This window comes from Panicum hallii, chromosome 5, assembly GCF_002211085.1.
Source record: "Panicum hallii strain FIL2 chromosome 5, PHallii_v3.1, whole genome shotgun sequence".
NCBI classification, from domain to species: domain Eukaryota; kingdom Viridiplantae; phylum Streptophyta; class Magnoliopsida; order Poales; family Poaceae; genus Panicum; species Panicum hallii.
Genome location: NC_038046.1, coordinates 5,557,330 through 5,571,491, shown reverse-complemented (window position 1 = coordinate 5,571,491; position 14,162 = coordinate 5,557,330). Strand labels below are relative to the sequence as shown.

At 55.4% G+C, this 14,162-nt stretch overlaps 2 protein-coding genes across 2 annotated transcripts; both read right to left on the bottom strand.

The window, feature by feature from the left end:
- Window positions 1–154: 154 nt before the first annotated feature.
- On the bottom strand, window positions 155–2,904 carry LOC112892128 (pentatricopeptide repeat-containing protein At3g46790, chloroplastic). The gene has a single exon (XM_025959214.1). The coding sequence runs from the start codon at window positions 2,885–2,887 to the stop codon at window positions 680–682; it is 2,208 nt and encodes a 735-aa protein (XP_025814999.1). The 5' UTR covers window positions 2,888–2,904; the 3' UTR covers window positions 155–679.
- Window positions 2,905–5,954: 3,050 nt separating this feature from the next.
- Window positions 5,955–10,822, bottom strand: LOC112894897 (BEL1-like homeodomain protein 9). Its single transcript, XM_025962740.1, has 4 exons — window positions 9,541–10,822; window positions 8,294–8,667; window positions 7,009–7,069; window positions 5,955–6,855 (listed from the first exon to the last, which is right to left on the bottom strand). Exons 1-4 carry the CDS (start codon window positions 10,291–10,293, stop codon window positions 6,250–6,252), a joined length of 1,794 nt encoding a protein of 597 aa, XP_025818525.1. The 5' UTR covers window positions 10,294–10,822; the 3' UTR covers window positions 5,955–6,249.
- Window positions 10,823–14,162: the final 3,340 nt, after the last annotated feature.

Sequence of the window (14,162 nt, the reverse complement as noted above, 5' to 3'; positions counted from 1 at the left end):
TGCATCTGGCACGAGATGAAAAGGAAAGAGCTTCGGCTATCGGTGAACAGCAGATTGACTGGAACCTCTGTTTCTAGAGCTTGTGGGACCCCCCAGGAGGCCAGGCCCCAGGCTCCGGGCCTTTTGTGCGACTTAAAGTCAAAGACAGTCAACATATAAACATCAGCCGAATAGAATTCATCAACACAACAAATCTCACCAGACTATCAGGTACCTTAATCTCCACAGTCCACAAAATATTCTGAATGCAACGACCGCTCATTGTGCAACTTCATAACATAGCAGATCAATGGACACCAAAAAATTGTCTAAATGGTCTGTACCTTTATATCACAGGCACATAGCAGATTTGTTGGCATATACAAGAATCACATCCATTGTCAGTGTCCATACACGGTAGCAGATTTAGTATTGCAAACGTGACATGGACAAGGACTGCAAAAGATATGTGGAAAGGGTTATCATTAAATACGTGTCAAAATCGTCTGGTATGAGTTCCACTTTTCTCCATACTCAGCAATCAACCTGAGGCTTTTCCTGAAAAGATATCACCATGCCTAGTCTAATCAAATATGTTAGGCTGTACACAATGGTGTCAAGAAAACAATGGCTTCTACTTCATCAGTGGTCATCCAGTATAATCAGTAAAGATAACTATAAAGAGGAGTTGGCAACATCATCACCAATAGTCCCTGCATGAGCAAACTCCATCTCTGAAGTGGTGAAACCGATTCACATCCCTCACAACAATCTCCCGCTCTGTGAATTTGGAGATGAACTTGGTGACTGAATGACAGTCCTCACAAAGCCTCAGGTTCTTGGTGATCCTGATAACCTCTCCCCTGCCAGTGTTGATAAGCCCAAAAGCAACGGCCAACTTCTCACTGTGACCAAGCAGAATCCGCTCTTTTTCCTCTTCTTCAATATCATACAGAACAGATCTTATGTCAGGGACATAACCCTCATTCTTCATCTGTGTCACAAACTCGCCTATCAGGGCTTGCAGCTCGTCCACCTGTGGGTTCTTGTTATCCACAGAGACAAATGCGTACAGCTTCTTCTTCACCTCTATCCAGCTACAACCTGGCACCTTCTCCAGGGCATGCTCTTCAAGTAGCTCCTTGAGCACATCAACTTGGTTCTGCAATTTAGCTCGAGCATAAATCTCTGCCAGGAGGACATAATTTCCAGCATTTCGGGGCTCAAGATCGAAGAGATGAGAGCATGCCATCTCAGCATACTCTACATGGCCATGAATCCTGCAAGCTCCAAGAAGTGAGCCCCAAACTTGAGGGCTTGGTTCAATGCGCATGCTCTGTATCAGCTCCACAGCTTCATCCAAACACCCAGCACGACCAAGAAGGTCAACCATGCAAGCATAGTGCTCTGCACGAGGTGTGACATTGTACTCCACCATTGATTCAAATAGCTTCTTTCCCTCCTCCACAAGTCCAGCATGGCTACAGGCCCCAAGGAGACTGATAAATGTGATGATACTTGGTGAAACGCCCTCCTTTATCATCTCCTCAAACACTTGGAGTGACTCATGGCCGAAGCCATGCATTCCGTATCCAGATATAAGTGAATTCCATGACACAACATTCCTTCTGCATCCTATCAAATTGAAGATGTGCCGCCCAACTTCAAGGCATCCACATTTCATGTACATTGCCATCAATGTGTTGAGCACTGAAACAAGTGAGTCAAAGCCCCTTCGAAGGATGTATGCATGCAGCACTTTGCCCTGCCCAAGCGCATTCACCCCAGCACAAGCATTCAAGACGCTAACAATTGTGATCGAGTTTGGTACCAGGTCTGCATCAGAAGCCATCATCTCCTGGAAGAGCACAATCGCATCACCAGGGCGCTCATTCTTGGCGTAGCATCCAATCATGGCACTCCATGACACAACATTCCTCTCAGGCATCCAAGCAAACACTCGCTCTGCGTAGGTGACAGTCCCAAGCTTCGCATAGCAGTCAATAAGAGTGGTGGCGACATGCGTGTGCAATCCATAGCCGCGACGAATGGCATGAGCGTGCATCTCCCGTACACGGGCAGAGGCCGGCGCGTGCGACGCTGACGCTGCAATGCAGGCCTTAAGCCCGTGCGCGTAGCTGTAGCTGTCGACGGGGACGCCGAGCCTGCCCATGTCGACCAGGCGCGCGAGCGCCTCCTCGCCATGGTCGGCGAGCGCGAGCGCCTTGAGCATCGCGTTCCACACGAAGATGTTCTTCACGGGCGCCTCGTCGAACACCTGGCGCGCGGCGGGGAGCGCGCTCAGCGTGGCGTAGGCGTCGATGAGGCGGGTCGACAGGAAGGGGTCCGAGCGGAACACCGGGTCGGCCTCGAGCCGGCGATGCACGGCGGCGGCGAGGGCGGCGTCCCCGGCCCGCGCGGCTGCGAGGAGGAGCGACTCGTAGGTGCGCTGCGTGGGCGCCGGGAGTCCCTGGAGGAGCGCCGCGGCCCGGGCGAGGTGCCCGTGGGCGCAGAGCGTCTGTATCAGATGGTTCTCGTTCGCCGGCGAAGCGCCCGATGACGCGGGCGCTAGCGACGCGAGGCACCTGAGGCGCGTCAGCCTCGGCCGCCGGGGCCCGAACGGGTGGTGGGGCAAGTGGAGGAGGGAGGTGTGCGGGGAAGCGGGGGCGGACATGGGGATGGAGCTGGGGCGCGGGTGGAGGCGGCGCGGACGGCGAGGAGGGGCTTCACCGTGCGGCGGCGCGGGGGATATTTGGGGGTGTGGGTGGGGTTGGGGTCGGAGCTCGGACAGAGCAGCGGCCAGCGGGTGGAGAGGCGGAGGCGGAACGAACGGAAAGGACAGCGCCGCGCGCAGGTGACGTGCAGATTTTTGCAGGATATTTGTGGCTTGGCAGGCCAGTGGGCTCATTTTCTGGAGCGGCGTGGTATGTGTTTGGGCTGAGCATGGACCAGGATGGTGGTTCGACGGGCCGAGAAATCCCCGTCTCGGCTTCAGCGGCGGATGCTGGGCCGAGATTACTTACATTTTTGCATGGCAAATTTTGATAGCCAACCAAGTAGGCTATACGAAAGATGCCTGAAATTTAGCAAAATTACAGCTGATGGATAACGGCCCTCGGATGCTCATCCAACGATCCATAGCAAACACTCCCTTCCGATTCGCCGGCTGCTCCAACCGTGCGAAGAAAGACAGCGAGCTCCGGCTCTACTAACCTGCTACCGCCCTCCACTACTGTCCGCCGGAGACACTCCCAAGCCCACCGCTCCTCCTTCGCTAACCTTTCTACTCCCGCACCGTTGATGTCGGCCCGGCCACCATCCTCCACCACTCGTTCCTCCCAAATTTCCATTTTGTAAGCACGGAATCGGCTTGAAACCCACTAGCCAATCAATACGTTGCCGACATTCCTGCTGTCACCAGCCTGATCCCAAAATCCCCATCTTTTTAAGTACCGAATACGCTGAAGATTATCCAGAAATCTCCAACACTAATCCCCTCTCCTAACCAATCCGTTGCCACATTCGTTTGACCGTCGTTGGGGAGCTCCATGATTTTCCGGTATCTGATAGAAAGGGGAAGTGTGATCAGAGAAAAGTGGTGTAAGCAGCAAATATTTTATTTTAAGAGCACGCATCATCAGGGGCGGGGCTCTACCGTTAGGGTCTGCGGGCCTCGTGGATTTGTGGGAAATCAATGAGAATCACTGGTCTGCACTGTTTTTCAAAGGTAAGGTTAACCTAAGCATAAAGTAGGAAAGATCCTGGCAGTGTTTTTCAGCTGGCTTTGCCCCTGCGCAACAGTCCGTAAAAGATCATATCCTAAGCATTTGGTTCTGTTAACCTTGTAGAACTGTTTCTTAACCTTTCCACCGTCTGATGATGAGAATACCTCGAGACCATTTGAAAGACTTCATGCTGCCCGTCCATTTCCCGCTTGGACATTATTCATATTCACCTCGCACCTCCTCCTTTCATCCAGGCACCCAGCAAGTAGCAATGGTCGGGCGTGCTACTACCAGATGCTAGTGCTACCAGCAGGCTACCAGCCAGTGTGCCCGATGACAGCGCTGGATTAGCTCATCATTGGTGGACACCTGAAAAGAGCGTCGCTCAGTCCTCAGCTCGCGGCAGTCCGCACTAGCAGTCGAAAGGGCGTGCGCCGATGGGAAAGCGAAAGCGATGGATGGGTGCCGCGTCCCCGGCCCAATCCTATACTCCCACTGCTCCCCGTGTCATTTCCGATGAAAGCCGCAAGTTATTCTATGCAGCAGAACAGTATGAGCCTGTCATTTCCGAGACAAAAGCAGGTGATGTGCCACCGCCAGCGCCAGTGCCAGTGCCAGTGGCGGGTAGTGGTGGGAGCAAGCGGCCGCGGCAGCATCGGCAGCTCAGCAGCTAGCTGCACTCGCATTCGCATCGGGCCCGGATTGGCCGAGGCCCGGCGGGGATTCCAGACAGGCCAGACGGGGCGAGCATTTTCAAAGGCGCTCCAAATCCAAACAGGAATCGGATCAGCCATATCTTAGGGTGGAAACGGCGTATGCTTAACGAGAATCAGCCCAGGGCATCGATCGGTTTAACGGGGACGCCACATGGGCGAGCTTTTGGTCATGTGCTCGTGTGTGGCTGGCCGTGCCCATGCGATGCTGGCTGGCTGAGGCTCCCGGAGATATGTGCAAAGGCAAAGTGGTGGGGACAGAACAAAGCCTTGCTTTCGAGAGGCATGTACCTGGAGGAGGAAGCAAGCAGATGGAGAGATGGAGGCCTCGGTTTACTGAAGCTTTCGACGGCGCCAATGGTGAACCAAAGAGCTGGAAGATAGCCTGCAGCTGTGGACGCGCCGGGGGGGGGGGGGAGGGGGGGACAGCATGAACCACTGTCACTGTTACTGCAAAAAAAAGGTAGTACTATTACAAAGAAAATTCGGAGAACAAGGTGAACTGCTACTCTGCTAGCACACTTCTTTATGGCAAAAATATGTCTAGTAACTATATTCAGAGATTGATCTTGATTGATGTCCAGAGTTCAGTTTCCACATGACTCTTGACAACTTTGTCCTGGTAATTCGTACGGCACCAATTTTCAGAAAAAAGAAAAAGAAACCGTACGCCACCAACGTGTACGCGATAGGCCGAAAGAACAATTTACCCCCCCCCCCCCAACCTGAGCGCCTGACGCCTAAAAGAGGACACGAACAGTATTCTTTTAAACATGAACAGTAGCTACAGCAGTTGCTGCGCTTTCTTTAGAGGGTCCTGACAGCAGTCACTGACTTGCATGGATTCCTTCCAAGCAAAAAAAACAACGTGCATGGAGCCAGTCATGGATAAAATGGACCCCCGGAGAAGGCTACTCCCTCCAGGTACCATTCTATATATTGGCCAAAATGTCTCATGCTGTAAAACCAAGAATCACAGCTACTGTAACAACGCATGCCCAGGCAGCATGGTTGCACTGTCCAAGACAAAGCAGGATCCATCATATCTTTGCCATTTGAGGTACTTTGACAATAGTTTAATCTATAGGTCAGAAGGTTAGCCAATCAGCAGCCGACAACCCCAACATAGTCTGTTAACGTGACAAAACGGGCTGCTAAACGTTAACAAGTGGGCAAATCATACTTTTGTCCAGGCTTTAGGAGGCTACCCCATACAAGGATGCAAGATGGATCACAAATGTCTGCTTGCTTAGTAGTTTAAATGCACACAAAAGGCTAGCAAATCAAGCTGAAAGACCAACGCCAGTTGGTCATCTTCTACAGTGACAAGTTAAATCTTGCACAGTATACAGTAGCAGCATCCTTGCTTTTGGCCATGAACAAGAGCTGCCTTCCTTCTTTTCCTTTTTTTTTACTGCCATTTGGAAACACACACTTTCTTTGGGGCTATGGGGCAACACTTGACTTCACAGTAAAGGCCAATAAGGAACAATTGTCTCAACATACCATACTAAATCTTTTTTGAAACAACACCATGTATCAAATCTCATCTCAGAGCCAACACGTATTGGGGACTTGGGAAGGTAGGCTCATGCTCTGTATTAGCCCAGCAAGTCAAATATTTGGCAACACACCTGGATCTACAATAAGGGCTGACTAGTCAGTGACGTTTTTCCTCTACCTCCAAAGAAATCGATTCAAAGTGATCAAGCCAAAGCCACCAAGTGATCCACTTATATACCATTCTAGCATACTAGTAGTGGTACAATACAAGGTTATGCACCATCAGAAAACTGACAGATGCAGGAGCAGCAATCGCACTAGCAGCCATATCAGCCAACAAAATCATGCACCAAATGGCCACCGATCTCCTTGCCAAAATGCCGGTCCTGACCTCCAAACGAGCCCATCACATAGGCGTCGCTGACCTCCTCCAGGCCGAAACGGTGGGCAAGGTTGGGTGGGAGGGACGCAGGGAGCGGCTCGGCGATGCACACCCTGTTGTTCTGGTGGAGTCCAAGGGTGAGGGACACACCGCCATTCCCCGACCCGCCAATGCCGCTCATTGATCCAACCTGCTGATGATGCTGTGACGACGTGAGGCTGTGCTGATGCTGCGGAGTCGACAGCCCGTTGTACGCGAAGGTGACCTGCCCCTGCTGGATGGAGTGGGACATCTGGGAGAGCTCGTCCGGGAAGCCCTGAGAGGCAGGGATGCTGTGGTTCCGAGTGATGCTACTGCTTTGGCCCAGCTGGGAGTCGGAAGGATCTGAGGGCTTCCTGCTGCTCTCAGACGAATGCTGGGTCTGGTGATGCATGGCGTGCTGGCTCTTGTCAAGGGCTGGATGCTTGTGGACCTGCCTCATCTCGAGGTTGTGGATTTCTTCCACCATTGGTTTCCAGAGCCGGACTCTTGCATTGATGAACCAATTCGATACCTGCAGTGTGTGTTAACATAAGCCATCAGCAGGTTTCAGGAACAATAATACATAACAGAGCTACCGAAGTATTTGAAACAAGTGCGTAATAATCACTGCATAATAGTACTACCCTACCTATACCAAAATCCAACAGGCAGCATGGTCATTTACCTGGTTCCGCGTTAAACCCGTCTGTTTAGCTAGCATTTGCTTATCACCATCAGTAGGATATCTGCACAATTTTATTATGACAACGAGATGAGTACAACCACTGGAGCTTGCTAAAAGGCGAATGAATCAACAACAGTCAACGAAGGTGCAGATATACAACAATTTGACAAAACAACATAGGGAACCAGGTGAAAATTAGGTTAGTGCATCAGACCATTGCCGTGGTCAAGCGCTTGTGTCTTTATTATTTCCACGGTTGAGCAATGTGGTATGCTTATGATAATGGAAGGCTATGCATCAAGAACTGATCGATATGGGATCTAACCAAAGGACAAAATTGACTAACTGTGGGTTGGAAACCTTTTTCCACCTCAAGCGAGGAAAGACTAGTACCCATAATTATGAAATTGACTGAACTCCAGATATACGCTCTAAAGCAACAAATTATCAGCAACTCAGCATCTTGAGGTTGTACCAATCAATTCGATGTAACTGATGATACATAATTTCAACTTTTAGATCACACATCATGTGAAGCGATTGTACTATGAAAGCAAAACGTAATCTGCAGAACAAACAAGCAAATCATTTTGTTTAGTATAGGGTGGTACTCTTTAAATTTGGTTGGAAGTAAAGCGCACTTTCGAGTTGTTCACGACTGTGCTGCCATACCCATCAGACATAGGGTCCTTACCAAACCATTGCAACAAGACACCTTACGGTACTTCGAAGCAATGAGGACTATCTAACAAAGATTGCAACGGCGTCCTTAGATCCCTAAACAGGAAGCTCCTACATATTTATGATGTGAACAGCTAAAAAAATGAAATTCACGTACAGGTATAAAGCCTGGGCATCCATCATGTTATAAGCTCCAACCTAATGATTTGGAAGCCATGGCATTCTATCACGGCAAGTTTAACACAATGATTCAGACAGCCAGGAATGCCTGCCGTGGTGTCACCAAAACATCTAATCCCATACTCTCTCCATGCATGTATCAAATCACAAATCATCATTTTAGAAGGCATCATGGCCCCATGCCAACAAACAGCAACTCATCATGAATGGTCAAGTTGATAAGTCCCTAATGCCCCACTAGCTATCTAGAGTAGCTTCGGATCCCAACCATCATTGAAACAAGTAATCTAGGAGTAATCGCAACGCTAATCATCCTTATGGCCATCATCTTGAAACAAGTGCACCGTAATGAACGTACTCATGTCCTAATGACATTTCATTTCCATATAAGAATGAACAGATTGAAAAGCGCAAGAGGACTTACGGATGCAGGAAGTGCTCAAACAGCCAAGCGCGGAGCACAGAGACAGCACGCTCTGGGAGCCCTCGCTGCGGCCGCCAGATGTTGTGCGGCTGGCCGAACGCAGCCGCACTGCTCGCTCTCTGAAGGGCGGGGGCGCTGCCGCTGGCGAGCCCGAACATGGCGATGTCCTTGCTGAGCCCCTCCTTCCCGGCAGCAGCCTTGGACGTGTTCCGCAGCTGGCTCAGTATCATGCCCTTGAGGCACTTGAAGTGCTTCGCCATGGTCCTCAGCGCCATCGCGGCGAACGGGGCAGCGTTGCTGAACCCAGCGACCGTCTCGAACGAGTTGATGACAGTCTGGACCTGCTGGTAGTACAGGCGGTACCTCTTGCAGACCTAGGGGGAAAACAGGTCGTAATAATTGGATTACAACTCAATAAGCGAGGCTGCAATCATCATCAAAAATTCAAAATTAGACAGCTAATAGGCTTTTAGACAAAGAAATTCCAAGCTGGGAAAAAGGAGCAGGTTGCTTTTGTTTGAGAATGAAGACATGACATCAACAAAGCAGGCCTGCTTCCCAATTATGGAAGCGAGATGCCATTAAAGAACTCTGCCAAACACAATCTGCTATTCAGGGTTCCAAAAATAGAAGCTAGAGACATTTGTACGTGGATGCTCGTGTGTTGCTGCCCCATGCTCCCGGTCGCAGGGAGAATACGGCGAGCCAAGCAAGGACGAATCATCAGAGAAGATATCAAGAGCCGACGCCATTTTTTTCTTCCCTCAGGTGACATCAAAAAGAGAGTTCATAGCAGTTGGCGTATTTAGATTCCAAATTTCATGTAGACTACTAGTGCTACCTCTGACGCAACTCCTGCTGCCAAAAGAGCCGATCAAAATCCTATCACGTATGACAGAATCGAACGAACCAACTGTTCAATGAACAGTGTGAACTGTAAAAAGCTCACGAGCACGTAATCTGTATACCAAAAAAAAATCTCTTGAAAGATGTACCGCGAGTATCAACTGCAGAGGAAATCATCATCAAATCAAAAGCACATGCAACTACAGTGAATAAAAGCAGGCCACGACTGCAGTGGTGATGTGACCTCTATAAGCAAGATTCTTCTCCACCCAGCAGGAGAGATAATTGCAATTCCGAAACGAGGTGAAGAAAGGATGCATGGAGCATGGAGGATAGCACAAGAAAACCTGGAAGGAGGGACCGAGCCTCAAGCAAGAAAGCAAAAGGTAGCTAGAGCGCACCTCTTCCATCATGGAGATGAGCCTGGTCTTCTTCCACTGCTGCTCGGCGCCGGATATGGGCCCGGCGTCGGAGGCGGCGCGGTCGGCGCCGTCCATGTCGTGATCGAGGCCCTCCATCGGATCCGCGTCGAGCAGGGACTCGTCGGATGCGGTCCGGTCCACGTGCGGGGCCGTGCCCCCCACGTCGCAGATCTCCTCGAGCAGCTTCTCCGCGGGGGCGAGGAACCGGGACCGGCCGAGAACCGCCGCGTAGCCGGTGAAGGGCCCGAAGGGGCCCGCGGGGGCGCCAAGCGGCCTACTGGGCTGCTGCGGGGGCGGGTTCGAGGACGAGGAGGAGAGCGAGAGCGCGAAGTTCTGCGTCGGGATCTGCGACGCGAGCGGCGGGGCGAGGCCGTGGCCGTGCGCCGCGACGAGCTGCGCCTGCGCCAGCGTGGGGCTGTGCGGGGAGTAGGACGACGTGGAGGAGGACGCGTAGGAGTAGAACCCCGGCGGAGGCGGAGGCCACGCCGCCCCGGCGTGCTGCTGGTGCTGGTGTTGCGTGGCGGAAGCGGAGGCGTGCGGGGGCGAGTCGTCGTCCGGCGGGAACCGCAGCTTCTCGCGGCGGCTGTGCTGCGGCACGTGGTAGAGCTGCTGCGCGGCCACGTGCTGTGCATGGTGGTGGTGCAGCAGGAAGTCGCCGTGGGCGTGGCCGTGGCAGTGGGGCTCGGCGCCGCTCCCCGCCCCTCCGCCGTACCCGCCCGCGGCGGACGACATGGCGCGCGAGGGCGATCAGGCACGCGCGCTACCACCAGCAGCAGCAGCAGCGATCGAGACGAGAGCACCTGCCCTGCCCCCTGGAGTGCGCGAGGCGTGGCCGCGTGGGCGAGTGGACGGGCCGAGGCAAGCCCTGGAAGAGCTAGCTAGAGGGGGGAGACGAAACGGCTCCGCACTTTCCGAGCGGCGGTCCTCCTGCTACCCTGCGGTGCGCTGCGCTCTGCTGCTCAGCCCGCCTGCTGCCGCCGCTGTAGCCTCTCCTCCCCTTCCCCCTCCCCTCCACCCCCTGCCTTTTTATCCCGCCCCCCCTTTCCACCCTCCTCATCCCCGCTTTGCCCCGGACTCGACTGCCGCCGCTGTCGTCGGGTTCCGGGTGCCTTTCTTTCGGCAAAGCCGAGACCGAGAACTCAACCGAGAGCAGAAAGAGAGGGCCGGGCAGGGCAGCTACTAGCTACTCGCTGCGGCGGCCTGCGCCCGCTGGAGGGGTAGGATGGATGGCGAGCCGTGAAAGCGAGAGCCGAGAGGGCAGAGGCGACCAGGTGAGGTGCGGCGGCAGCTGCAGCGGCGGGGCGGGACGGGTAAAATAGACAGACGACGGACGGGGAGCCCGCTCGCGTCCAAGCCTGAAGTGGGCGCCCGTGGCAGCGCCGTGCCCCCGCCCGCCCCGCTTCCGGACCAGGCCGATCCGTCCGGCTCGCTCTTGGCGCGGCGTGCGGCGCGGGACGGGCACGGACGGTAACTGGGTTTTACCGCGGCCTGGTTGGATGGAGCCCTGTCTCACGGCGGGTCGCCTGGTACGCGCGCGCGTCGGTTTGACCATTCCGGGGCGGGGAGCAGGAGTAGAAGACATTCCATGTGCAGCGCGATTAAGGCCCTTAATAAATGTGTGTGCGCGTACTAACTGGACTGCACAGTGCCATCCACAGCTGCCGCCCTGCACGGCCACTTCCGCTGCGTCCTCCTAAATGTTCAGAATCAATGTGCCCGTGCGTGCTCGACCCTGCAGTGCCAGTAGCCCAGTAGGAAGGAGTAAACAGTAATCTTCGGAAACAATGGGGTGCCTGGCGATAACCCAACGAAGAGGGACGAAAGGAGGAGGGATTTCAGCCAAAGCAACCTCAGATGACCAGATCGGATGAGGAGGTGACCATAAACCGAGCCGCTACTTTGGCTGCTTGCGTTGCGTGGGAGTCCTGGCCACCGAGTCCATGGGAGCGCTTTCCCCGGCCGACCCTGCCTGCCGGCCTGGCGATCCCAGCTTTCTTGCCTTCCCCCCTTGACGCGAGCAGCGGCAGCGGCGGGGGCGCTGTAGCAGGGGCAGGAGGGGGAAGCAGCAAATCATACGCGCCCTTCAATGCGCCCGCTGCTGCCCTCCCAACCAAACCAAGCCCGCCCATTGGGCACCGGGCGCCGGGCCCACGGGTCACTCATAATTGGGCCCGGGAACAAGCAATCAACCCCGTGGGCCCCGCCCCCAGCGACAAGACCAAACATAGCCCCACTGGCCCACGGCCCAGCCGGCCTCCGCGTCCGCTACCCACCCCAGCGACCGCGAGAGCCAGACGCCGACCGGCGGGGCCTGCCCGCCGGCCCCGTCGTAACAGGCGGCGGGCCTCGCCGTGGGCGCTTCCCGGGATACGGGGGGTCTCGTCTTCCCCTGCCGTTCCGGGCCTCGCTACGCCTACGCGCGGCCGACGTCAGCTGCCCGGCGGGACTACTGCGCCGCCGCGTAGCGAGCGTAATGGCGGGGGATTACGACGGCGTGATGCGGGCTGTGCTTGACAGTGCAGCTGAGCCTGGGAATATGACGTGGCACCTGGTTCCCCATTAACTCCACATCCACCCGTCCATTGGGGATCCGTCCGTCCGTATGCAGGGAGCGATCGAGAAAAGATGCTCGCTGAGTAGGACTGTAGGAGTAGTGGTGGTACGAGAGCACGGTCATGGGTGAAGGAACCACACCTCCGGGCTTATGCTTTTGTTGTTACCGTAGAGCCAGTGTGTGTAGCCTGGCTAGCTATAGCATCTGCGTGACTGCACAAACAGGCCAAAGTGGGAACCCCTGCCCTGGGGCGCTACCGCTACAGTCGAAGCACAGTGAGCCTTTGGCGCGGGGCCCGCCCGGCAGCGTCGCTTTAGGGCACTGTGCGATCTTTCGTGTGAGCACATGCACGGGGGCGAAAGCAAAGCTGACCAGTGCTCGGGTGCAGCAGGGCGTACACGTACTGCTAGTCTAGAGCCGCACGTTTTCGCTCGCTCGCTGCTGCTGTCACGTGGGGCGACGGGCGCAAGGTGAGAGCTCGGATGCCGAGCTGAGAGTTGAAACGCCGAGGTGAAACTCCTTTCATCTCTTGGCACAATACCTGCCCAGGCAACGCGACCAGATCGACCGTAAAAAAAAAAAGGAACTACGTAGAGCTGGGTAGAATTTGGCCGAGAGGAGGAATCGTCGTTGTCCAGCTAGCCATTGATCGCGCGTGCGTACAGTACAGGGAAGGCGACATCCGTGTGCGTACGCGGCTGGGCCGGCTGTCTTCAGGTGCTGCTGCTGCGGTAAAAATGTCCGGACCAGCCTGCGCCCAGGTGTTGGCACCATCATATCATTGCTGCGCCGGTACCGTATTTTTCCCTCGCCCCTCACGGCGTGCGGCGCAGCGCATCGGAAACCGCTCACGGGCGGGCGGGCGATGGAGACGTGAAGCAGCAAGGCAAAGCAAAGCATGCATGCAGGGCAGGGGCTGGCGCGGCTGCGCTCCCGCAGGCCCAGCGCCCCCGCTGCGGCGCGCACCGATCGATGTCACAGTGGTCATTCGCGGCCAGCCGAGCCGAGCCCGGGGCGGGCGGGCCTGCCTCCGCTCTGTTTTCTTGCCCCGCACACCGCACCCGCGCGGCACCAGTGCCACCACCAGAGTCGGGGTCGCTCTGTAGTCTGTAGAGCGCCTGACACCGCTGGGCAAAGGCTCGCACGGAGACATGCGTGTCTTATTACGCCTGCCGCGGCATTGAGATACGCCTCCGTGGACGCTAGCGACCTGCGCGGCCTCTGCGGCGCGATCTTTTGCTTCGTGAGCCCGAGCCGCAGGCCGAGATCACGGAGAGAGAAGGGGAAAGCGGAAAAGGGTCAGGGCATCGGCGCGGCGTCGTCGTGCATGGGTCGCTCCGCTCCGTTGCGTCCAACCAACCCGCCCCGGCGTTCCATCGCGCTAAAGCCCGTCGCGAGCATCGAGGAAAGCAAAGCAAAGCAGTGCAATGCTGCCCGCGGCAGGCAGGGGCTCTTATCCGGCCGGGCGCCCGCCGGTGATCGGGTGCGCCCTTCCCCTCTATGCCCGTCGCTGTGGCGCCCTGGCGCGCGATGCCCGTTTTGCCGGCAGCGGATCGGAGGGCTTGCGCGCGGCGCGCGCCAGCGGCATGGCAATCATGGAGGCCGCCGCGCACGGCAAGGTCACACGCACACATGCGTGCGACGGGGCGGGGGCGGTCTAGGAACCGGGGACACGGCATCCATGCTACAGAGCTATGCGAGGGAACGAAGGGTCCCCCGGCCGGCCCGCTACTGTGCGGAGCGCGTGCGTGCCCAGAGGTGACTGCATGCATGTCAAGGTGGGGAGGGGGCGAGACCGGAAAGGCGGCTTCATTGCGCGGCATGGGCACGCTAGCTACTCCATGTTTCGCATAGGGCGACCCCCCACAGGCCCGCACGCTCCAATGATTTGCAGCGAGTTTTCGGTGTGCTAGGTAAAGTATCGGGTGCATGCTTTGTGTGAAATGTAAAACTGGTAAAAAGGAAAGGCTTGGCTAGAAAGTATTTCTCAGCAATGGGAGAAAATTGTGAACGAGAACAATGGGGAGAAATGTAAAACTAGTTCATG